The sequence below is a fragment of the Manihot esculenta genome, chromosome 2 (genome assembly GCF_001659605.2).
Source record: "Manihot esculenta cultivar AM560-2 chromosome 2, M.esculenta_v8, whole genome shotgun sequence".
NCBI lineage: Eukaryota > Viridiplantae > Streptophyta > Magnoliopsida > Malpighiales > Euphorbiaceae > Manihot > Manihot esculenta.
In genome coordinates this window covers 1,755,744-1,780,852 of record NC_035162.2, presented here as the reverse complement: position 1 = coordinate 1,780,852, position 25,109 = coordinate 1,755,744, and the positions used below count along the sequence as shown (strand labels likewise).

At 32.0% G+C, this 25,109-nt stretch overlaps 4 protein-coding genes across 6 annotated transcripts; 1 reads left to right on the top strand and 3 right to left on the bottom strand.

Annotated features, from left to right (window-relative positions):
• Window positions 1-643: 643 nt before the first annotated feature.
• Window positions 644-4,798, bottom strand: LOC110608970 (transcription factor GLABRA 3). Of its 2 annotated transcripts, none has more exons than XM_021748259.2 (8): window positions 3,590-4,798; window positions 3,033-3,341; window positions 2,837-2,933; window positions 2,688-2,702; window positions 2,492-2,548; window positions 1,572-2,393; window positions 1,044-1,487; window positions 644-918 (listed from the first exon to the last, which is right to left on the bottom strand). In XM_021748259.2, exons 1-8 carry the CDS (start codon window positions 3,700-3,702, stop codon window positions 850-852), a joined length of 1,926 nt encoding a protein of 641 aa, XP_021603951.2. In that variant the 5' UTR covers window positions 3,703-4,798; the 3' UTR covers window positions 644-849. The 2 variants fall into 2 exon arrangements, with proteins under 2 accessions (XP_021603951.2, XP_021603950.2); XM_021748258.2 differs by having other exon boundaries at window positions 3,033-3,287; window positions 3,590-4,795.
• Window positions 4,799-11,811: 7,013 nt separating this feature from the next.
• On the bottom strand, window positions 11,812-14,716 carry LOC110603346. Of its 2 annotated transcripts, XM_021741057.2 has the most exons (5): window positions 14,287-14,710; window positions 14,133-14,199; window positions 13,996-14,044; window positions 12,527-12,571; window positions 11,812-12,174 (listed from the first exon to the last, which is right to left on the bottom strand). In XM_021741057.2, the coding sequence occupies exons 1-5, from the start codon at window positions 14,548-14,550 to the stop codon at window positions 12,108-12,110; spliced, it is 492 nt and encodes a 163-aa protein (XP_021596749.1). In that variant the 5' UTR covers window positions 14,551-14,710; the 3' UTR covers window positions 11,812-12,107. The 2 variants fall into 2 exon arrangements, with proteins under 2 accessions (XP_021596749.1, XP_021596757.1); XM_021741065.2 differs by lacking the exon at window positions 12,527-12,571 and having other exon boundaries at window positions 14,287-14,716.
• Window positions 14,717-16,342: 1,626 nt separating this feature from the next.
• Window positions 16,343-20,441, top strand: LOC110609533. The gene is made up of 8 exons (XM_021749157.2): window positions 16,343-16,656; window positions 16,765-16,786; window positions 17,644-17,700; window positions 17,781-17,862; window positions 19,384-19,479; window positions 19,624-19,748; window positions 19,839-19,857; window positions 19,948-20,441. Exons 1-8 carry the CDS (start codon window positions 16,557-16,559, stop codon window positions 20,182-20,184), a joined length of 738 nt encoding a protein of 245 aa, XP_021604849.2. The 5' UTR covers window positions 16,343-16,556; the 3' UTR covers window positions 20,185-20,441.
• A 1,644-nt stretch (window positions 20,442-22,085) lies between these two features.
• On the bottom strand, window positions 22,086-22,881 carry LOC110608523 (brassinosteroid-responsive RING protein 1). The gene has a single exon (XM_021747769.2). The coding sequence runs from the start codon at window positions 22,787-22,789 to the stop codon at window positions 22,295-22,297; it is 495 nt and encodes a 164-aa protein (XP_021603461.1). The 5' UTR covers window positions 22,790-22,881; the 3' UTR covers window positions 22,086-22,294.
• Between the last annotated feature and the right edge of the window lie 2,228 nt (window positions 22,882-25,109).

Here is a 25,109-nt window from a genome sequence, read left to right as displayed (position 1 = left end):
ATACCTTTTACTGGGATGTTTAAGATGTCTTATTTTCGTTGTACAAGCAATTTAACCTAAAGCTTGCGTGCTTGCCCAAAACAATGTAAAGTCTCTAATCAACCTAACTCAAAAGTGAAAAGTCCATCTTCCCAATACAGAAGCCATCATCATTCAAGATTCCATGATGGTGTGTTTTGAGATTGTTTTGTCCCTATTCATTGTCAGCCAGCATTTATTAAATTTTCCATAATTTGCTTTGAAAAACTGTCATTTTCCTACCCCTTTTATGAAAACTCAAATGGGTCCTGCTTTGCTAAAAACGACAACATTTTTCTTTGCCTTGGCCAATTAGAATCAATTCTTTGGCCTGTATATCGTTTCTAGGTGAACATGCTTTTTATTAATAATTGTTATCAATACTAGCAAAAAATCAAAGCCTCAACCTTTAAAAATAGAAATCAAACTTTCCATGTGCTTTTGTTTTTAACTTGTTGCTAGCATTTTGAAAGAAATGCACAATCTGTTATTAGAGATTGAAGCATATTTACACTGGCCACATAGTCCCTGGATTTGAATCTCAATTGAGTGGCTGAAATTAGATTCTAACCTTATCTACTTTGCATCTCCAAGTACTTGTGCTACACTGTCATAAGAAGTGAAATCCTAGCAAGTGCAGAAGTGCACGCAGTAGATTTAAGATCACTGAAGAACATAACAACACTCAAAGACAAGTTTATTTCAGCTTATTAGGCTACTCTTCTTGGAGGAAAATCCTTAGCATTTATAACCATGATGCATAAATCCTCCAAAGATGCATCATTTTACAAACTGAAGCAGTGAAATTCCAATGACAAATGAGGCCAAGCTTCAACATTTAGAAGCAACTCTTTCAAGTACTTGCTTGATCGCCCTAGCTGACCCGGCTGTTAACCTCTTCTGTTGCAATAAACGTACAAGTGTTCATAATTAATTATGATCATTCAATATGATGGAGATCCTTTCCATATTCGTTAAGTGTTTATACCAAAGTGTAAGATGGATTTGAGCTGCTGAGTTCATACCTTAGATTTGATTGTCAGATAAAGAATCCCATCAATGGTGGATGATTGAACTGAGTGAGAATCTAAATGCAGATGGCTTGCTGCATCTATGATCTCCAGCAATAACCCCTCCCTCCAAGGACATTTCATCTCAATTGATACATCCTTTTCATTCATACTGACGGTTATATTATCAGTTGAAGTATCTTTTGATATGTCATAATCCATCTCTTGCTCTGTTTCATCAATATTGCAAGCTTTTCTCTTGTTTGCCGGAGGCTTTTTCTTATTACCACTTTTGTAGCTGCCGCAGTTATCGGATGTTCTCTCAATAGCATCTTGGGGTTTTCTTCTAGTTCTTGCCTCTAACTCTGTTAACTCCTTGCATGATTCCAACTCTTCAACTCTTCTTTCCAGCTCTTGCAGGTATTCTATTGTCTCATCTAATATAGATACTTTATCAACCTGCACAAGAAAATGCAAAATTTAAGCGACGGCCTTCCTGTTTATGTGATTATTCTGAAGAACAGAGTTTTAACTTTCACTTGCCTTGTTAATTGAAGGAACAATTGATTTGAGAATCATAAATCTTTCGTTTAGCTTTTCTCTTCGTTTTCTCTCTACTAATGCATGATTTGCACCAACATCATCTGCCTCTGGTCTCCAAACTCCAACTCTATTGCTGCTGTCTTCTGGGGACTCAGGCAAGCCATTGACATGCATCCGAGGAACGTCAAACAGGATTTTCTTTAATAATTTCTGTGTCGCACCTTTCTGTTTCTGATAAGGCACCAATCCCACTTTTTTCCAACCGACGAAGCTGGATACCTTTTTACCATTTTGACAATGTGAACCTAGAATTAATGGATGGGAGGTCTTTAAGAGAGAAGAGAGAACACTTTGATAATGAAAATCATCGCTTCGAACATCCAGTGCAGTCAGTTTAGTGTGGTTGCAGTCTTGAACATCTTTCAGACAGTGGTTGTCTTGCTTTTCGTTGTTAGCAACAGGAACAACCTTTACAGGATCTTCAATGGTTTGAGATATACAGTCACTAGAATTCAGAGAATACCTGACACGGTCATCATCCATCAACTGCCAACTTAGCACTTGGGAAGCTCCTCCATTTATCCTTTCAACCATAAATGAATCCTCTTCTGGCTGATTATTTGAACTGTGATTGGGTGAAACTACATCTAATTCATCAGATCCTACCGCTGGAATTAATTTGGCTTCAACAATCTCCTGATCAAAAGCAGCATCAGCAAGTTCTTTGTCACTTCTTGTACTGGTCTTTGCAGCAACTATAGGATATGGAATCTCCAAGAATGAAGTTCTAACATGCTGAATGAGACTCGGGTCATCCAAAACCTTCAGAAAACAAATTACAATTAAAAATTGGCTTTCAGATGAGCCCATCACAAGACAATAGTTTATTATACATATGCAGAAATCTGAATAACTCATACCAGCTCCGTCACGCCTAGCTCGACCACACCCCTCAAGAATGGAAAACATACTACAGTCTGAAAGTTTGAACAGGAATTGCTGTTATTAGTATAGTTTAAATAAGATTTGAAATTCATAAATTTCAAGGTCGCTAGATGTGCAATCTTAAAAGGGCAATATTGTGCTATTCTGTCAGAAAATAGTTAGAATTGATACCTGAATAGATGCGCTCTGAGGGTGATGGATTATTACACGAGTTCAATATAGACCAACATGAAATCAGATGAAGTAATATTTAGTTTATCTTCTCACGCTGAGCATGTCCGAAACGAATTTGGATCTAAAGCAAGAAACGAGAAACCTACCTTAGCAAGCAGAGAGCGACTAAATATTTTGCTATCTGCATAATGAGCGTTGCACAACCAAATCGGTTGGCCAGTTGCTAAGGTTCTTCCTGGCAAGCTAAGACCAATTCAGAGGAAGAATTAACCATGACTGACCATTAAAAAAAAAAAAAAAGACAAATATTTGAGATAAGTCCATAAAGAAACATTTAGTTACCCTTGGCCAGTGTTGAATACAAAAGACATGCAGACCAAGTAATACCACTCGGTGTCGGTGAGATCTTCTGGGGATAACGCTACAGAAGGTCTTCTTGCTTGTGGGCTGGCTTCACCAGCTGAAAGAGACTCATAGAGTTCTCTCAGCTGTTCACTTCTCTGTAAACCCAATTGGTCTGCATTAAGTTCTATGGATTGAATAGTTTTCCTTGTCTTAATATCTCCATTGTAGTACCCATCTCCCCACTCCAACATCCTGGCCGCCAATAAGATAAAGAGCATGTCTTTTACTATAACTAGGAGCATGTAGCTGGACACAAGGAAGCTAAGCTGAATGTGAAATCTAAGATTTTAATGAGACCAGAAAATTAATTGAAGTTGTAGACGAGTAAACACTCTGTAATCATCCTTTTTAAGGTTGTCAATAAACAAAATTTCTGTGAAAAAATTCTTAATAAACACCCTTTTTGAAGTATATAAAAAAATTCTAAGAATTAAGAGAAACTGTTCACACCAATAAAGACAATAAAAACAGAGCAGATATGGAGGGGTCAATACCCTGGTTGTCTAGCAGAAATGGTCCAGAAGATTGCATAGCTCCATTGGATGCTTCTCACAGCAAGAGCAAGCTGTTGTTTGAGGTTCTTCTCTGGCAAATTCTCTTGAGCCATATCTTAAGTTCAAAAACGACAACACTCCCGACCTATTCAGATCAGATCCATTTTTTCAAAACAAGAAGCCAACTCTAGAAATGGAATATTCGGACTGCTCAGCTCAGAATATTGTTTCTAGTACTACAAAGAACCAAACCTATGGGGGTTTGGTTAAGGAAACTAAAGCTCAAGAAACACATAGTCCAGCTAGAAACCAATAGAATTATACTAACTAGAACTCAAGATAGTTGCTTTTAGATAGTAATGAAGGCTCAAAGAAAATAGAAAAAAGCACAAGGAATCAGTTCACAGGAATCGCCCGCCACTGAACTCGTAGTAACTGGTCTCTCGTCAAAACAATCATTTTGAAGGAGAAAGAAGAAAGAAAAGAGAAGGAAAACTACCAATAATAGCAGAAGCAGCTTTTGTTTTCATTTTCGATCTCATAAATGGTGACTTGATTTATCACTGAAAAGCTTTAAAGACTTGCTAAGAAATTAAAAAATAAAAACTTTCATCTGAAAAGCTTTACAGAGCCTTCTCAAAATAAACGCAAGAAAGGAAGATAAGGCCAATTATATGTTCTGAGTTCTGAAGACAAAAGGAACCCGTTCAAGAGGCCATGAAAGATCTGGGTTTTGGCCACTGCAGAAAATTGAGAAGCGAGGACGTACAACAGTTTCACAGAAATCAACTCTCCTTATTTGATGAAGTGGGTGTTATTGTTTTCAAACCAAAAATCCAATAAACCAGTTCAAAACCCAGAAAGGAAATAGCAGTGTCTACTTCACCATGTCATTCACGCACGACACATGCAAGTGCTCTGCTTCATTTCTTCATGGATTTTTGAGCTTCAAAAAAAGAATAGAAGAAAGATTCTCTTCTAGAAAGTTGTTTTTGGTCCAAAAAAGAGAAAAAAAAAACATACATGAAAGAAGGAAAAAGAACGGGAATGTAGAGCGTGTTAGTAGAGAGAAAGAAGAAGACATAGACAAAACAGGGGCTAACATGAGCATTTAAGCTGCAGCCATGGTGAAGTCATCATCTCCTCCATATGCTCTTACGGTTGGAGTATTTGGTGAGAATAATAAGGAAGAAAAAACCAAGAATAATTATTACACGTTTCTTTGATTTCATACGCATGTGTCTTGTCTTAAATTCTCTCCGCACCCTTCCCCTTCGTCCTTTTCTTTTTTTTTTTTAAAATTGCTGATTTTTTTTCCATCTATATTTTATATTTATCTAATTACATAATTTTAATACCAATTAATATATAATGAAATATTTTTTTAAATATGTGAGGATATGAAAGATATAGAAAATTTTATTAGTGATGCGTGACTAGAGAAATTATAAATTAATTGTTTGAAAAAATGAATTGTTATAAAATAATTATATTGTAAATATAATAATCATGGAAATTACAGCAGTGGAGTGGATGAAGCAAAAACTGGTGTGAACTTAGAAAAGGTAATAGTCCTGAGTTGACTGACAGTTGGGTTCTATTACAATATTGCATGTCTGTGGTCTGTAGTTGGTTGTGGCTATAACTTTTACTATTCCCAAAATGCCCCCTTTTGGAATCTGTTTTGGGTGACTCTGCTCCTTGGCCAAGGCCAACGCCGCCGCCGCCGCCAACAACGGGCACCGCCGGTGGTTCAGACACCCAAATGCTAAAATAAATAGGTTTATTATAATTTTACGTAATTAAATAGCTAGAATTGAAAAGTTAATTTTAAGTGAAAAGTTAAAAGTAGAATTAATTAATTTTTATTAATTTAAATTTTTAATCTATTTTAATTTGAATTGAACGGATTCTTTCAAATTTTATAGCTAGCTACTCTACTGTATATGGTCAAATGCCTACATCTGAAATGAAATAGGAATATATAATTTTATATTTTATTTGGGTAAGTTCAAAAATCACATGGATGGTAATTTAGTAGAATCAATTTTTATTTTTTTATCTTATTTTTTCTCATTGTAATTATAAATTCTACTTGCATACTCGTGTAAATAATAAGGTAGATAATATTTATCATATATCTTTAAAATTTTTATGCTTAAAAAAAGAAAGAAAAAAAAAAAAAAAACTTATCACTTTCTTTATATTGCGTGCTCAACTTGGAAGTGGGTACAATCATATCATCATATATATGAACGTGAAAATCTGAAGCTGCAGACTTTGGTGTCATTCACTTTTTGTTTACAGGACTTGGTTAAAGCTACAATTGTTTTTACAAAATGGTTATATTTATAAGTTTCTCAAATTCGTTCATCATCAAATTTTAAAATAATTTATATCAATTTTAATGATAATTTCTTTTAATAAAAAATAAAAATTAAAAAAATATCTCATATTTTTTAAATTTATTAAGATATATTTACCGATTTATTTATGAATACAAATTAATTTTAACGACGTTAAAATAGGGAGTTCTCTAAATTTCCTTCATGGTTAATTCTTTAATTTCAACATTTTGGACCTTATCGGTCCAATAATGACTTGGCACGTTTTTTTTCAGTAGATATAAAAATTGTGATTAGACTATTACAAACAAGTTTTGGTTGCACCCATTAATTGCTTTATTTGGACCCTTCTGCCCACTGCCAATTATTGATCATCAACTCTCTTTTTAAATAAATAAATAAATATTTTTTTCATTTCATAATTTTTATTTTTTTATAATTTTAAAATTATTATCAATTTTTAAAATTATATTTTTTAATATATAAAATAAATAAAAATTATAATTTTTATCCATATTATTTATTATTATTATTATTATTTTTTTACATATTTGCATGGTCGTCAAAACAGTGAAGTAATGTGGAGGGGACAGTATCCTAGATTTTTTTTTCTTGTTTATTATTTTCTGAAAAAACAAAATTTGCAGACATGATGTTTCAGCTTTCAGCTTTGTTTCTTTTTATGTCCTTTCTCTTTTCCTTTATACTCACAAGACTACCTAAGCCTCAAATTTATTTGGATAATAAATTAATATTGATGCTTAAATTTTATGGTTATTGATATTTAGAACCTTGTATTTTAAAAATTAAATTTATGTATTTAATTTTAATTTATTATAATTATTATAAAATTCTAACTCTGAAATATAAATTATGTGTTTAATTTACTTTTTTAATTTGGAGTTCAACAGTAATTAAATTATATAAACTCATTTGCTATTTTGGTAAATAAGTTTGTTAAGGAAAAAATTGTGTTCGTTTAATTTTTTTAATTAAAAAAATTAAAATGAAAAATATTTTATCAAACAGTAGTATTTGAATAACGCCACCATTGATAACTCACATATAAATAGGGAAAAAGTAGAAGGAGAAAAGACTTGTGATGTTTAGGGTTTATGGATGTGAATATTAATTGATTATGAATTTGAAAGATTGACAATTTGGTTTCTAGCCAATGACTTCCACTGCTCGTCATAATAATAATAATAATAATTCTAAGTGTGTTCTTAATTAAATCGTACGTCGCATCTCTTGTCTAAATTCTATTAAAATATAATTAATTTTATTTAGCAATAATTTTTAAAAAAACTATTAGTATTTAGAGTTTAGCAAATATATTATGAATAGTTAATTTTATAATAGTCATCCAACCACTATCCGAATAGCATATTAAAATATTTAATAGTAAATAAAATAATTTTTAATATATTTTTTTAAATAAAATTATGTATTGTATTAATAAAATTTTATCAAATAAATAAAAGTATTATCTTAAATAGAGAGAATAATATTTGATAAATTTTATAGCAAATAGTATTACGATAAATCCAACCAATAGAAATGTCAGTTTTAAAGTCTAATAAAAATTTACGATCATTCAAAATTAAATTTTTGTATAAGATAATTTGGTAAAAATGCTTCTCAAGTGTGTCTAAACCTTTGCATAAGATAATTTGACAAACATACTCCTCATTCTTTCTATCTATTGAGCATAAATCATTAAAATCTCTCGAACAAAACCACAAAATAGAGTTTCTACGAGATAAAATTCAAATAAAATTTCAAAACTAAAGTTTTCATTGTGATTCCGAAATTCCATAATAACTGGTAAACCTCCATTAAATATTATCTTTCAAAATAATCGAATCAACATATGACTCTTATGCATTAACGAAAGATCTCACACCAATCTTTGTCTATTAACTGAGAAGCAACTATCAAAATGTAAAAAATTATGAAAAAATTTTATATGAGAACTAAGAGTTTTTATTTTCATAAAAAATAAAATGTCCGGTTTGTAACTTGAAACCAAATTCTTCAATATAATAACTGTTCAATAATTGCCGCCATATAAAAATCATAAGTGACGATCGAAATATCTCTAGAGTTTTTAATAGAAATAATAATATATTTTTTTTTATTCGATAGTCAATTGACGTAGATCATTTTCTATAGTGAATGAGAAAGAAGAAATTAAATTTAAGAAAAAAAAAAATACGAAAATATCAAGCAACAAATGGATCATTGAAAAAAAATTGCGTCAAATAATTTTTAATATATATATATATAATTTTATTTTATTTTTTCATATTTTCCATAACTTAGATTTAATGTTGATATTGCTCCAACATATTTGGATTTTTTTTTTCAAAATAAAAAAGAAATTAATTATTCCATTGTATTATTAACTTGCAAATCTCTCTTTTTGTAATAGGTAAGTTTTGATAGGAAATTTTGTAAATAAAATTAAAAGAGGTCTTTATCGTTGTCTAATTTTATAATTATTCTCAAAAGATAAAAGCAAATCATCAAAACAGAAGTTGAGTACAGTCCTGGATAAAATCTAAGCCTACTGGGGTTAAATAATTACAATACTATACGTTTGTTACTATTGTAATTTCACTTTTTCTATTTTTACTGTTTATTTAATAATTTTATATTATAATTTTACCGTTAAAAATATAATAAGTAAATGATTTATTACTGAAATCCTGTTTTAATGATTTGCTTTTATGTTTAAAAGATTTGTTTTTATTTTTTAAATTTGAAATTTACAGTAAAGACAAGTAAATTTCCCATCAACCTTGCATATTTTTTAAATTTGGTTTTGTCGATTGTTGACTTTTTATTGTCCACTCTGAAATTAAATATCTAGATACATATGATCAACCTCATTATTTGTAATTAAGCTAAAAAAAGTGGCATCCCACCGAATAAATAATCATATCCTGTGGGTATTTTTTCATACTTTTCCTTCTTGTCCCGAAACGATTTAAGTTTAATAATTAAATATAAATTAATTATATTGAAATTAAAATAATTAATAAATATATTTTTTAAAATTTTAAATAAAAACTAAATTATTTTTTTTAATTTTTATTTTAATTTCAATATTGTTATAAAATTATATGATATAAATCAATTTATTTTAAAAAAATAATTTTTACATATTCATTGTTCTTTGCAAAACAATGATTGAATTGAAACTTAATTCAATTTCAGTTATTTCAACAAATCAAATGATTTTTGAAATTGGTCAAAACTCTTTAATTTATGGCTACTTCTCTACTGTACTAATCGTGGCTTCATTGAATTTCTTCATTAATAGGCTATGGGCTAACACTAAAATCTAGTCTTATAGAAAGGACTTGATTTTAATAGCAGCTACAATAAACCATGAAAATAATTTTTTTTTCGATAAGATTATATAAATAAATGTCTGAATCAAAATATGTACTTATCGTATAACTCAACTAGACCGATTTTCACCACTTGATAAGTATTTTAGAAATTACTATAGTTTTAAATTTTTTGAAAAAAAGAATTTTAATTTTTAAAAAATTAATTAGTTTACTTTTATTTTAAAACTATTTAATATAATATTTGTATATAATTCAACTTTTTAGCTGCCATGTCAAATAAACCATAAACTAACTCAGTTTTAAATGTGATTAAAATAATTAAAAATATTTATATTTAAAATTATAAGAATAAAATAATATATATTAAATAATATCAATATCAAAGTAATTAATAATTTTTTAACATACAAAATAAAGAACTAAAATTTAAAAAACAAATAAAAATTAATTTTTAAAATTTTGAGACCCAACAATAATTTACCCTCAAAATATTTGATGAGAAAGGATGTCATAATAAGCCAAACATAAATTTTTTTAGAAAAGGCAATATATTATATATAAATAATAAAATTAGAAAAAAAGATATTAGCATAATCACTTTTTAAATGTTTGTTTAATATTTTTTATTTTATTAATTAAAAAATAAAATAATTAATAATTAATAAATTTATTTAAAACTGAAAAAAGGATGGGAGTTAAAAGTGAAATTGAAAAAGTAGGTATCAGACTATCAGATTTTTTTTAAGTTAGCCCAATTTGGTTTATAATAAAATGATATTCATAGCTTTAACCCTTGGGTGGAGGCAAAAGAAAAAGGAGAACACTGGAGGCCATAGGCTATCCATTAACAAAAAAAACAAACACAACTTCAAAATATATTTAATTATTTGCTGATTAGGTTAAACGTATTTAGTTAGCCCATTGGACAACTCAGAATTTTAGAGTCACAAGCTATCTATTTAACCAACTTGTCCATTTTTATAATATTCTAAAAATTCCCATGCAATTTCCCTCTTAATATATTCACAAGCTTAATCACGTGTTGATTAAACTAAAACTTTATTTTTTTCATATATATATATAGTAATGAGCTCAAACATTCAAATTTTAGATACCCATTCTTCTCAATAAAACATAACACAAAATAGAGATTTATTAATTTACTAATATATCCTTTTTTAATATGAATCTAAAAAGCAAAATCATTAAGTTATTTCATTTTTAAACAATATAAATGAAGGTACATTATGAGAGGCAAAACAAAATTCATTAATTTTAGTTATATTAACACTATAATTTCTTAATATATATAAAAAATAAAAATAAAAATTTTATCTTTATAAAAGGAGGGGAGTATAATTTAAAATATAAACATCATGAATTGTCTTTTATTGAAAGTAAAATGTATATGTCCTTTTCTTATTATTTTAAAAACAAAAAAGAGAAAAACAAAAGTGGGGAAAGATGTCAGTAGCTAATTATTATTTTTCATTTGTAAAACTAAAATAACTCCAATTTCACCAATGAAAAAATAGAAAAATTCTGCTCCACCTAAATGAAACATCAATCCTATCCCTTCCCTGGTCTTGTTGATAATTATGGGGGAAGGAAAATTATGGAAGGTGAGCATGAGTACAATCCGGTCCAGCAATATTACGACATAGTATAGCTTGTCTTCATTCCTACTATTAAACCACATGAATCACTGATGATTTTGCTCACTAACAAAAAGATGACATAACCAATATGCTATTCGAATTTCTGAGTTCCGTGTATAAAATTTTTCAAGAGTTTCATAGACCTATATCAAAGCCCAGTCCACTTCCAATGCTCAATGGTTGGAATTTTTCAAGAGTTTCATAGACCTATATCAAAGCCCAGTCCACTTCCAATGCTCAATGGTTGGAAACAAGAAGCTCACAAGACCTTTTGAAAAACAACCCAAAACATAGCGCATAGGCTGCTGGAGATGAACACCAGTTGCTTTACAATCCAACATTACACAATTTCGCCATTTGGTGCTTCATTATGAATATGTAAGTTAATGCAAGTAGTCAATGACACTAGGCAACACACCCCATCCCTTTCGAGTAATAAATTCAATTTTTCTAGAACATTGACACTCCATTTGGCTATTATGAGAGAGGAGAGGTAATAGAAGGGAAAAATAAAATTATAGTCCTATATTATCCTTTATTTTCTTGTTTGGACGAGAGTAAAATAAAAGAAGAAAAATAAAATAAAAATATTTCAGCCCATTTGAGAAGAGAGGAAAATAAAGAGAAATTCCCTTCATATGTTTAAAAGTTTTCTCAAGTTTCAACCCAGGCAATAAGGTTAGAATTATAATTTCATGATTAATAGTAAATTTTCCCTCCAATGTGTTTCTTTCTCTCCAAATTGGAGAGATTGGTAAAAGGGGGATTAAAAGAGTTCTTTCCCCTTGTTTTTTCCCTCTTCAACCAAAGAAGAGAGTTTATTTTCCTCCCTTGTTTCCTTCAATGCAAACAACGGGTGAAGAGGTCAATCCAGAATGCCAATGCATTACTTGGCAGAAAACATGTGCATAATTTAAATTCATCCTACGATACAAAACAGTTGTTCTTGAACCCATAACTGAAGCGCAATGTAAGAAATATCTTAAACACAATTGAAATAGTCAACAAACTATAGCTTCAGATGTTCAGCCAGAGTTATATACAAACTACCTTACCAGGCAACTTGAAACTTCTCAAACAAAAGTTGCGCTGAATATAAGCGAAGTTGTATTAGAAGTCCCAAGTGACAACCAATTAGTTCAGCAGCTATGCATCATGGAAATCGGAGAAGCCTGTTCACAGCCGTGTCCAGCATATCCACATTTCTCCTCAGGATCTTTCTTTACAAGCATTAAGAAGTCAAAGACAGCCAAGATCACAATAAGCACGCCAAATTACATAATTATGGATAACTGTGAAGAGAACTTTAATCTATAGGGGGAACTCTTAATTCTTAAAAAAGAAATAAGCAATATTAGCGTATGAAACAAACAAGTTTTTATATACAGTCCTTTTGAATCATCCAAACAATGAGGACCTCCTAGGGAATTGAGCTGGGTCCACCCCAGGAGAAACTGTGAAAGTTGGATTAGGATGAGTCTACTGGACAGTGTTCTTCCATAAGGAGATTATAAAGGTAGGGCAAGAACTTACCCAAACGAAAAGCATACTAACAAAAAATAAAAAGGATACAGTTGAGCAGCTAAGCTATCAATACCCTTCATTTCCTCATTTAATCTGCCCAAAGAAAAAGCAAAACAATTACCTAGAACAGGCAAAATCAACAGTCTGATAAATTGGTAATTATGTGCCTAGATGTCTCTCACACTCTTGCATAAAATATTCAATTCTAAAGGAGCTACCACAAAAGATAACTATAAATTGCAAAGCATGTCAACAATCTATCTGTAAAAGAGATGAAAACTAATTTGATACCACTATGCCCAACCAGTTATTATTCAGAAGGATTTATCAGAAGTCTGGCACCAAATAGTTACAGCAACAAACTTTTCCACAATAATTGTAGGTTTTTCAAATGAAGTAAATCTGCACAACTGCTGAGTTTTTAAATGCCACAAACAAAATATGCTGAGAAAAGTTGCAAATTTGAGAGCCAACACTGATAAATCCATGAGCCATTGAGGGAAATGCCACGGACGCCAGCTAAAAGAAGAAAAAAAAAAAAGTGATCAGGGATCACCAGGTTGATTTGAGAAGATAACAATTCTTTAGAAGTGGAAAAAAAAAAAAACATTTTTACAAGCAGCTTTTTTCGTTTTGCTGTATCAAATCTTGAATTTCCATCCAACACAATGCTTTTGCAGAATGCTTGCTGCCAGACATCAATGCCCCTGATTTCATCATTCAATCTCTAAAATCTCTTAATGCCATCAATACTGGCAATATTTCATACAAAAAAAATCTTTGAAACAAAAATTTCTTATACGTTTATTGCTGTTCTAACATCAATTACAATCAATGCACAATCCACTGGTTTACCCTATTGGAAAACTGCAGCACAAGACAAGGGAAAGCTGGATAGCAGGGAACCCAAATTATGGGCTAAGCTCGGTGCTCTATTTATCACATCTGAAATTCCATCCAACACAATATGCTTTTGCAGGAGGCTTGCTGCCAGATATCAATGCCCCTGATTTCACCATTCAATCTATAACATCTCTTAATGCCATCATGTCCTAAAAGGATTGCCATCAATACTGGCAGTTTGCAATGCAAAGAAATCTTTGAAACAAAAATTTCTTATACATGTATTGCTGTTCTAACATCAATTACAAACAATGCACAATCCACTGGTTTACCCTATTGGAAAATTGCAGCAGGAGCTGGTGCTTGTACTAAATTTGATTTGTAAATCAAGGAAAGTTGGAATGCAGGGGACCCAAATTATGGGCTAACCTTAGTGCTCTATGTGAGTTTACTATAAGGACCTCCTCTCGTAAAAGTGGGGAGAAATGATGAATGAAACTACACAGGAAGCTTCTGATAGGTAGTGAATTGTAATTGAGCAAAAAAATAAGCTGCCCTTTATTAGCAGTAATGTTTTCTTCCTAATCAAATGAATGTATGCATAATCTTTGAGTATATGTATTTGATTCCGGTGATGTAAATTTCCTATAGAGCATTAGGTCGTAAAGAATTACCTGAGACACGAATTTATATACCGATTTCCCTTTGTTGCAGCATCGAGCACTGTAATTACACAAGGAAAGATAGTGATCATACATTTTATTTAAAAAGGAAAGAAAAAAAGGAAATCAATAAGAATGGTGTCGTTTACCCGATTCTTGAAGACGGCCAGAAGCGTCACTAAAACAGTCCATATGATCAACCGAGTTGCTAGTAACCTGCAACTAATGACATAATTCTCGGAAACCAAACGGAAAATCGAAAAGAAGATAGGAGCAACGGGTGCAATGAAATTAAAAGCTGACCTCGGATAGAGCCAAGCGAAGAGAAGCGAAGAGACTGGTGAAGCTCTCGGCGATGGCCAGAGAATCCCTCTCGACGACTTCCAGAGCCTTGAAGATCTGGCTATGGTTCAAAGCGGGTTTGGACTCGGTGAGGTTGGGTTCATCTAGGTCAGGTGTTGATTCGGGACATGTGGACGATGGATTGAGTTCTGGTCGAGTGATCAAAATTTCTGCATTGGTTGGATGACTGTGTCTCCGAAGCTGAGCTTCTTCTCCAGTTTCCATTGCTCGTGGATCGATGCCTGGGTGCTTAACGACAGGGACTGGAAATTCACTATTTCAGCAGCACGATTTGAGAGGGATTATGTATAGCGTAAGCGTAACTCACTAGAACGACGTCGTTGTCTCATTTCGTTGTATGCGATGCTGCTTCAGATTACACGGCGTGGTTTTATCAATTTTGTTTACGGATGATAGCCTGATAGGTTGCATTTTATCAAGATCCAGTGAATTAGATATAAAAGGTTAAAATACAAAAATTTTGATATAATCAAAGCAAATTAAATTAAAAAAATAAAGATTGATAAAATTAAATTAAATATGAGTAATTAAATTAATCACCGTCGCCATATTAACATCATCATCAACGTATCATTACGAAAAAAGCAATAGACACATAGCTAAAAGCTAATTACGAAAAGAAAAAAAAAGAGAAGAGACATGTGCAATGGAAAAATCAAACTGAACAAGCGAAAATAATTATTCAACCAGCCAAATAAAAATATAATATAGCAGAGTTCAGTCTGTCAATGGTGTACATAAGCATACTGGCTAGACGTAGCCACTGAAAGCTAATTGAAATATCAACAAACAACAACTTCCTCACAATAAAATCATAAAACTTAAATGGTAAGAAAAACAAACTAAAACTCAAAAGAAAATTCAAATCACCACAACACCAATGAAGAAGGAAAATAAATCGTCTCATTTCTCCACAACCACACAAAGCCAATCCCTACTGCTTTTCATTCACTCATATTCTATTTTTCTTCTCTTTTCTTAGCTGCAACGACAGTAAAAATATTTTTGTTTCATTTATTTTTTTATTTCTTTCACTTTTTCTCTTATTTTGCGAAACACCAAAAATAAATAACTGATTTCATTATATCATAGGCTCAAATCGAAACTTTATCATTTTTCTAAAGCTAATCTATAATATAATACTTGAATTTTAACAAAACTCATACTTGATCTTTTCTACTTTGATAAAAAATAATTTAATCTATAAAATTTTATTTTATTAATAAAATATTATTAAATGATAACAATTTAATTATTAAATTTTAACTTTTATAACAATTTAATTTATTTAATTTTAATAATTCATAATAATTTACTTCTTTCAATTTTAATATTTATAATACTTTATTCTCCATGATTTAAATTCATTTTTTTGATTTATATTTTATTAATAATAAATTAAATTAAATAGTTATTTTATTAATAAAATAAAAATTAAATTATTTATTATTAAAAAATAAAAATTAAATTATAAATTTTAATAATAATTATACGATAAATTATATTTTTTGTAATCTGTTTAGAGTTAATTCAGGATTCAAGATTTAGAGTTCAAGATTTAAAAGGTTCAGGTTCCGTTATATCCAATGTTGATTGGTGTTAGACGGAGGCTCAATACTCAGCGATTTCAGACAGTGCTAGAGTTGGACAGAGCAATGTGTGGGGTAGATTTTAGTTTAGGGTGGGCTCTGATTATTGGGTCTTGTCTTGAATTTCTTCTAATCTTGTATCTACTCTTTGATCCAATGAAATTTTGAAATTTTAAATACAAATTAACCTTTGCATATTAAAAAATATATATTTTTCCTATTAAAATTTTAACTACCAAAAGTTTTAAAAATAATAAATTGAATTGAAGTCGACAATTTTTTGAACAAAAAAAAAAAAAGTCTATAACTCTATTTTCCACGGCTTTTCTACTTATCTTGAATGATTTTCCCCCTTTTTGTTGCAACTCACAAGGGACCTATATGCAGTTCCCAACAAGTGCGAGGCATATTCTCTAATTTTACTAATTATCCAAAGTGGCAGATGGGCTGGCTTCGAAGTCCTCGTCAATACTTCACCCAACAAAGAGTCGAAAGGGCTCTTTGTTACTCTTTTTTGCGCATTCAAAAATATCTCCTATTTCATTTCTTAATTCTCAATTCTCAGAAATCAAGTGTTTTGCCTGCCTTTGAGCTCCTTTTGCTACAGATCGTAAGGTAATCATGGCTTCTCAGGAGCATCTGGACAAGATGCAGCTCCGCCAGAATTACCGGAATCTCTGGCACACTGATCTCGTGAGAGCCATCCAAGCTGACACCCCTTGTATGTTTATGTATTCGTGTATTTTTTATAAGGTTTAGTGCTGTTTCTATGTTCCTTTAATTTGTCTGATGCGTGGGTTTTCTTTGGTTTTTTGGTCTGAGGGTGCAGATTGCTGCTTTTCTTTTTGGTGGTGAGTACTCTTGATCTACTGCTTATTTGCTTTTGGAATGTAGATCTACCTCTTTTAGATATGGCTATTTATTTACCTTAAGTTTTCTCGCTCTTGATTGTTGATTTACATTTTAAACAAAAAGTCTTTTTTGACTTTGCTTGACATGCGGTTGACTTTGATAGTGCTCGTGAATTCTGATAAAGTAATTCTTTGGGAGGAAAACGTTTCTTTCTTGCCTCTCATCCTTGGGATTTTCGGCTTTTGTTTGGAAATGAAGAACATATTGTGTTCATATTAATTCAATTTATATATTGTATGCTTTTCTTTTTATTTTCTTTTATCTGGGATAAAGCTAATGCTTTTTGTTTTTCTTCTTCATGAGACTGTTGTGAACTGAGGAAGGTATCCTGATCTATCAACTAGCAATTACAAATATCATATTATTTTCTAGTGATTTTATGTGTTGTTATGATATAAGATACTTCTTCCGTCACACCATAATTGTCGTTTTAGATAATTTTTTATCCCATTTCTTCTGTCACTTTGAGAGTTTCAAGTACATTAATTTTTATTTTCTATATGTACCCTTACTAGTTTTTAAATCATTTAATACTAATATAAGGAAAAAAGTATGACCATTTAAAGATTATTTTAGACAAATTATTGTAAACTTTTCTAAAATGAAGGCTATTAATTATTCTTATTGGTTTGGATGAATAAACCTTTTGTGGGACGGAGGTAGTATTCAATAACCGTAATAATTCACAGTTTATTTATGCCTTTTCATTTGTACTGTTAAATTAAATGAATTTTACTTGTTGATTTTAGGTGGTGTTTTATCTTAATACATCTAATTATCTTTATATCTGTTTTAGTGGGCCATGTGTATCATATTTGCTCCGCAAACGAGCTCTTTACAATGACATGTCAAGGTAACTGATTTTTCATTGATACTTTTTTTGATATTTTGGTAGCATCCTTTATAACCAAACTGCCCTATTGTTTGTCATAGATATGTCTGTTGTGCTGGCTATATGCCTTGTAGTGGCAGATGTGGCGAAAGCAAGTGCCCAGAGCTTTGCCTTGCTACAGAGGTATGAATTTTATTTATCAGTGGTCATGACAAAGGTTCCACTCCAGAATATTTCCAAGATAAACTGACTTTAAGGGAGCTTTTGAAATAGGATTAATGTGTGTAGTTGTATGGTGAATAGTTGTTTTAACTTTGCTGCTTCTGAAATTCTGTACGCACCGGCATTTTATGACATATCAGATAATTCCCTTTCTAGTTGTTGCAATTAGGATTAAAACATTTGACAATAGTATGAGCATGGGATAATTCCCTTGTTAGTTGTTGCAATTTGTCCATATGTTTCCAAAAGCTGGTGATCTTATACTCTTCCATTCAGTTCAGGCAAGCTACCATAAGATATTGTACTATTTCCTTAGAGCAAACCACTCAAATGAAATGAAGGAGACAAAGGGAAAAATTGATTTCATTATATGCTTTTTCTCAGTTAGAAACCAAAGATGGTCCTTCACATTGCTTTTGTTTCCAATCTATTTCCTTGTTCATAGGCATGTTTGTTAGGTTGCTTTTATTGATTAGGGGATCAAAATTTTAATCATTATGGACAGTTTCTTGGGGAACTTCTGACTTGTTAAGATGCAATAGATCAACTGTTGGAATCATTTTCCTGATTCAATGTTTTCGTGAGGAGACTAGACACAAATGTGCTATTGCCCTGGTGACATTAAATCAAAGGATTAAGAAAAGCAAAGAGAACCAATTTAGAAAAACTTAGACATCTTTCTTGATTAAAATTCAAATAAAAGTAGCAATTTATATGAAAATATTAAATAATAATAACTGAATACTGGAAAAAACTAGTCCCTATCCAATTTCCTTTTTGTTTTTCTGCATCACATAGTGATATCTCTCCTCGTGATGCTGTTTCCAACATTTTGGAATTCGGATTTTTTTAATTTACTGAAATAGACATAGAAAATTTGTACAGTGAGTCTGTGACAAGAAGACCAGCTATTTATTATTTTCTTTCTAATCAGGTGTTACAATTTATGCATCTTTGTTGATTTCTTATCTTTTGGACATTTTTCACTTAATCTGTAGCATCATCTCTTGTGACAATACAGTAGGTAACTTACAACTCAGATCCTAACCTGTAAATAAGCACTTTTGCTTGAAAAGGATAGTAGAAAGGTTATTTTAATGCTTGTTCGTCAAGAAAGGTTATTTTAATACTTGTTCATCATGTTTTTGTCATAAGCTTTTCAATGATTGGAATCCAGCAGAGGAGACAATACCTGTCTCAGAAATTTGTTGGATGATTTCTCTTAATTGTATAGGAGTAAGTCCTATGTTCATCTGATTTTTCATTAACAGACTGATTTGTCTCAGAAACGAATTAATTGAGAACCTTGCTGGCTTTGCAGCCAGAATATACGCCTTAATTGTTTTTTGCAAGATGGTAACAATTTAGGCAAACGTGTTCAATTAATTGTTTTTATAGTTTCACAAATGTTGCAACTAGACATGCCAGCTGTGGAGACTGTTTCTGTCGTTATCTCCATTATGTACATGTTTGAGTTCCCAGGTATTCTGCTGCTTTGGAAACTCAGTGGCCTCTACCCGCTTTCTTTTGCAAGATGAATTCAACATTCAGACAACGCAATGTGATAATTGCATTATTGTACTCTCTCTCTCTCACTCTCTCTCTCTCTCTCTCTCACACACACACACACACACACACACACACACACACACAAAAACACACTAACACATTTATTTATACTCATTATGTGATTGGTGAAGCATGTTGGTTCTTCCCCTTCAGGGTTTTATGTTCTGTCTCCAACAAGTTGCTTGCATATTCTCAATTGTTGCAATGATTGTCGGCAGTGAGGAAATTCAAGAGGCTTCTCAATTACTTTCATGTTTGGCTGATATGGTTTATTGCACGTAAGCATTACAGCCTATTCTTACTGTTGAAGACATATCTGAAATGACTTTTGCGACTGTCGTACTGATATAATCTCTTTTCATGGGCAGGGTTTGTGCCTGCATGCAGGTAATGATATGATCAGCAAAGTGATGGGAAACTGCATATATTTTTGCATTAAGATTTCATATTAATACTAGCTGACTTGGATATTTACAGACACAACACAAGATTGAAATGGACAAACGAGATGGCAAATTTGGGCCACAGCCAGTGATGGCAGTGCCACCTGTTCAGCAGATGTCACGCATTGATCAGCCCTTTCCTCCCTCTGTTGGATATCCGCCGCAACAAGCATACGGACAGCCCTATGGTTATCCACCTCCTCAGGCTCAAGGCTATCCTCCATCCAGTTACCCACCACCTGGATATCCACCTTCTGGCTATTCAAGGTGATCTGTTTATTTGATGAATATTGGCGTGTGAAGACAGAAAGAACATTTTACAGTGGTCGGAGTCGATGAACTTCTAATTTGTGACTTGTTTTTTGAGTGAGATAATAGTGGAACTGATACCATTTTGTCTATTTTAGCCTTGTTGAGTAATTAATTGAAGGTGTTTATACCAGTAAAAAACTATGTGGATTTGAGTTCTTTCCTGTGCATTAAGAAATGTATAAAAATTGAAAACATAACTTATTTTCCATGTTTTAATTTCCCATGCCTTTAAATTTACATTTCTTGCAATTGTAATCTGTTGGTGTCCCTTGCTGCTTGAGGAATTCTACTGATCATTCCACATATGTGATACGAATAAGAGCTTACGCAATTGCAACTACAGTATTTGCGTCATTTTTCATCCGTCTTTTGCTGTGGCAACGAATTCTAGGCTGCCGCAAGGATTTCTACCCATCGTGGTTGTAGAAATTAGATATAGTAGAGTACGGACCAGCCATTTTTATTTGAAAAGTTTGATATGCTGATGAAGTCTTAGGCTGTTCTCTCTCTGGATGGATGAACCTTAGCTCGCCTATCATCCCATTATAAGCGCAGACTTCTCATTTTTCTAAAACAAGCCTGCCTACCAACCCTTCAGAACTTGGAAATTTCTAAGCCACCTCACGTAAAAGCCTAATCTTCAACGGCCTCTATCTCAAAGCAGCCGTCACAGTCCTTGGCAGAACCTCCAAACTTGGACAAAATTTTAATGTGCCTAATTAATTCTTGATCTTGAAGGTTGGAGTAGAAAAGATGCATGGAATGATGAGCACAGAAAAAGATCAAAGACGAATCGACTTGCTTCGTCATATTGTGCTTCTCACTTGAAGAATTGGTGGGTGTTTTTTCAGAATATTCCTGTGGAAAAGAGGAAGATCTGGCTTGTTCCACCTTCCCAATATGGTATTACGGTGGTTTGGTTTGATCAACTTAACAATATTCAAGCGTGGTTTGACTATGTCGCTTTGAAAGCTATATTTTCCTTTCTTTTGTTTTTTTTTTTTTTTTTTTTATTGGGGTGAAATGAGGTTATAAATATTTATATACTCAAAAGAATAAACTATTTTTAAGAAAAATAATTTAATTTTAAAAATTTTATTAACATAAATAAACTTTTTATGTATAAATAAACATTTAAATGATAAAATCCTCATTTGATTGTTATTAATTAAACCATGTGGGTTTTAAAAGAAATAAACAAACAAAAATTGAACCATGTGATATATATATATATATAATTTTTAAAATTTTATTTAGATTGAATTTATATGAATTTCATATAAAATTTCATATATTTATAATTTTTTTCTTTCTTATAGAATGATTATTTCTTGCATCTTGGGGATTTAAGAGTGATGCAAGGGATGGAACACACATTTTTTTTTTAGTTATAGTTATGGATTAAATTAAATTGATTTGTTAATTAACCTTATAAATTTGCATAACGATTTTCAATTCAACAATAAAATAAGAGAAACAAAATCTTGATAACCCTTTTTTATTGTATTCATAAATTGTGAGAAGATAAAGACAGAAGAAGCTTTGTCCACTATTTAACTTATATTTTTTATGATTTAAATTTCAGTTAATTTGACTGTGGAATTAATTTGTCACAATTCACAAAATTAGATTGCAATTTTGTCCAAGCTTGTTTTCTATATCATCTCAGCATCTAATTCATAACGATAAAAGCAGATGAACATTCTAAGGAAAATTTGCAATCTGCTTAATTTGGCTGAAAATTGCAAACCCTAAACCCAATTTTGCTTGTTTTTTTTCGACATTAACTTGTCTTTCAAGAACAGCAAACATTATTTAAAATTAATCAATAAAACCCTTTTTAGGTTTCAATGCAAAGAATTGGGCATGAAAAAGAAAAATTATTATGCGACTGAAATTGTAAGAATGCTATACAAAATCGTCTAATTCTCACAAGTTTTCGTTTTCCTCCATTTTCTTTTTTCGTTTTATGTACACACATCGCCCACCTCATAAAAAATGCAAGAAAATAGGAAAATTGGTCCTCCTTTTTTTTTTTTTCTTGGGTTGGAAATTATTGAATCTAAAATCTATAAGGCAGCAATTTGGGAATACTCGCCATGGAAGTCAGGAATCCCAGAAGCAGCCCATAGCCTCTCATTAAAAGCAGCCTGCATATCTTCAGGAATAACCGGCGTACGGCAAAGCGGGCATGTTTTCTGGTCGTAACTGATCCACCGGTCCAAGCAGGTTCGGTGGAAGATATGGCGACAGTTGGTGAGACATCTGATCTCATCTTGGTCTTCGAAGTCGTGGAGACAGACAGCACAACTGTCAGCTGGGTCGACGAGGTCGGAGAACTTGACAACTGGGAGGATCTCACGTATGAGGACAGCGGAGACAGAGTAGAACTCAGGGACACGGGGAGGTGTTTCTGGCCAAGAAATGTCAGGTTCAAGGAAATCAGGGAGACCCAGACAGCGAAAGAGGGTGCTTATGAGATTCCGAATGAAACCCAGAAAAGAAAGAGTGTGGATTAGTCCTTTTGAGAGAAGAAGCTCTGTGTAGCCTACTGGGAAGCCCATGGCGCAGAGAGAGCTACGATCTTCGCGTGGTTTTTGCTTGTATTTTTACTGTTGCAGAGAGCCAGTGAGAGAGAGAGAGGGGGAGGGGGATGCGAGTTGGGTTTTATAGAGGTTTGAGAGAGTGAAATGATAGCAAGGGGGTCTCAGGAAAGCTGCCAAAAGTGAATACAGCCATGGGAGCCAAAATTTATTAACAAATTAAATTTTTTATAATTTGATTACAATAAAAATTAACTTCGTTGCATCTTATTAATTAATTATTATATCATAAATAAACTATTTAAGGGATTTGCAATTATCAATTAATGGTCATGGATGAATTGATATGTGGTAGACATAAAATGGGCAATGCTTCTATCTACCTATCATGCCTTTGTGTGATCCACAAAACAAGCTAAGAGATTAAAGAAAAAACAAAATCAATGAAGTAATCATTTAGTCATGGCTTTTGTGCTCTTGGCACATCATGAATGGTGTCATTGTCCTCTATTAATTAAAATTATTAACATTCAAACCCTTGTGTGGACTAGCTTTTGACAAATATAAAGTTAGAAGCCTCTCCTTATCTGCATATCCTCCATGTTAGATCTCTTTCATGATGATGCTTATTTCTCCACAATGATTTTAAACCCTTAACCATGAAAACGACAAGTTGAATTCAAACATTAGAGATTTAAACTCTATGGCGATTTCAATATAAAATGCCATAAGGACTAGGTATATGATTACATGGAAAATATACATTGATGATTGTGTTTTTTGAGCAAATATAAGTGAATCTCAAAGAATACAGCAGTGCAAAAGCTGGGATGAATTTGGCAGAGAGAGAGGTGGTGGTGGTGGACAGAGATAGGAGATTGTCGGGTTAAGGAAGAAAGTGATGGCTGGTCAAGCAACCAAAGAAGATGGGTTAAGGTATGGCCTTTTGTGGGCTTCTACTGTGTTCCACCACCAACCTCTGACATCTGCCCAATACGGCCACGACATCTTCGGCCCCACTCCCTCTCCACCTCCATATAACACCACCACATCCGACCCTCAACGCCAGCACCGGAGCTTTCTTACTTGGTCACCACTCCACCACCCTTTGTCCCTTTTCTTGTCTCTGTGTACATGCCGTGGAGTCCGGTCAGAATCACAATTATTTATTCTTTGCCATTTTTTTCTATATATTCTCTAATTTATACATCATCTTATACTTATAAATATATATATATTTTTTAAATAAAAATTAAAAGTTAAGAGAGTAAAATTTGAAATCTCTTATATTTATTTAAATACGTCCATTATTAAATATATATTCTGCTTATAAATATATATTTAAGGTTTTGTCTGTAAACCCTAGCATGTTTTAACCATCATACTTATATATCAGTGCTTATCAGGGTAGGACAGCTAAATCCCACATTGATCAACCCCACATAACTGTAAGTGCAAGCAAATTTACTTTAACCTAGAAATTTAAATACCAACTTGAATTATTCTTTTATTTTTTGAGTAATTATTTAATTCTGTTTCTTGAATCTTGATATAAATAAAAAATTAATAAGGCATGACATGTTCTCAATGTATATAGGTCTAACTCAGAATCACAAGCTGTCCAAGGAAGATAAAAATTAAAATTCAATCCAACTTTGATTTGTCAGAAAATGTCTTTGCTTCAAAACAAAAAGGGCAAATATAATACAAAAACTAATTAATAATTATAAATTACATGTACTAATGGGAAAATTAAGGGCAATGTAACTATGTAAAGCTATGTCTTTTGGACCATGTGGTTTTTAATGACTGCTTGTGATACTAGAATTAGAGAGATGGGGTGCCTGCAAAAGAGAATAATTAAAGAGGAATTACAGCTAGCTAGGTCATGTCTGAAACTAAATGTGTGTTGTCTGGCTTAGTGTTTTGAGAAAAAGAGAGTGGTTTCCAGACATGTTTGCTGTACTAGTTATGCTTTGCTTTAAGCATAAAGCTTACAAAAATTTGTAACACAATGAGGAATATTTTGGAGAAGGGACCTCTGCATGTCATATGTTAATTAAAATACCATCTTTTTTTACTGTAGTAATATAACTTTTTCTGCAGATTGATATGGATTTTATTGTCTTATGGGTTGTCAGTTTGTGTAGATTGATGAATTATTAATAGATTTATAGTGGGGGGGATTGTAGTTGGAGACCCCACACCCACAGAGAAGCAGAAGGACCAAAATGAAATGGAAATTCCCAGAGTCTAAACTAAGATAGTTGATGAAAAGCTAATGAAATGAGGAGAGACACGACACAAGTCAGAATTACCATGTGGGATGTCTGCTGTCCCA

What these genes read in the sequence shown, in the direction of transcription:
- LOC110609533 (XM_021749157.2), top strand. Translation starts at nt 16,557, where the DNA reads ATGGCTTCTCAGGAGCATCTGGACAAGATGCAGCTCCGCCAGAATTAC. An exon ending in CATCCAAGCTGACACCCCTT is followed by an intron (nt 16,657 to 16,764) that starts GTATGTTTATGT and finishes CTGAGGGTGCAG; the next exon opens with ATTGCTGCTTTTCTTTTTGG. An exon ending in AATGTGATAATTGCATTATT is followed by an intron (nt 19,480 to 19,623) that starts GTACTCTCTCTC and finishes CTTCCCCTTCAG; the next exon opens with GGTTTTATGTTCTGTCTCCA.
- LOC110603346 (XM_021741057.2), bottom strand. Translation starts at nt 14,550, where the DNA reads ATGGAAACTGGAGAAGAAGCTCAGCTTCGGAGACACAGTCATCCAACC. An exon ending in TTCGCTTGGCTCTATCCGAG is followed by an intron (nt 14,200 to 14,286) that starts GTCAGCTTTTAA and finishes CATTAGTTGCAG; the next exon opens with GTTACTAGCAACTCGGTTGA. An exon ending in GATAGCTTAGCTGCTCAACT is followed by an intron (nt 12,175 to 12,526) that starts GTATCCTTTTTA and finishes ATGCTTGTAAAG; the next exon opens with AAAGATCCTGAGGAGAAATG.
- LOC110608970 (XM_021748259.2), bottom strand. Translation starts at nt 3,702, where the DNA reads ATGGCTCAAGAGAATTTGCCAGAGAAGAACCTCAAACAACAGCTTGCT. An exon ending in AGCTAGGCGTGACGGAGCTG is followed by an intron (nt 2,394 to 2,491) that starts GTATGAGTTATT and finishes TGTTTTCTGAAG; the next exon opens with GTTTTGGATGACCCGAGTCT. An exon ending in ATCTGACAATCAAATCTAAG is followed by an intron (nt 919 to 1,043) that starts GTATGAACTCAG and finishes TTATTGCAACAG; the next exon opens with AAGAGGTTAACAGCCGGGTC.
- LOC110608523 (XM_021747769.2), bottom strand. Translation starts at nt 22,789, where the DNA reads ATGGGCTTCCCAGTAGGCTACACAGAGCTTCTTCTCTCAAAAGGACTA.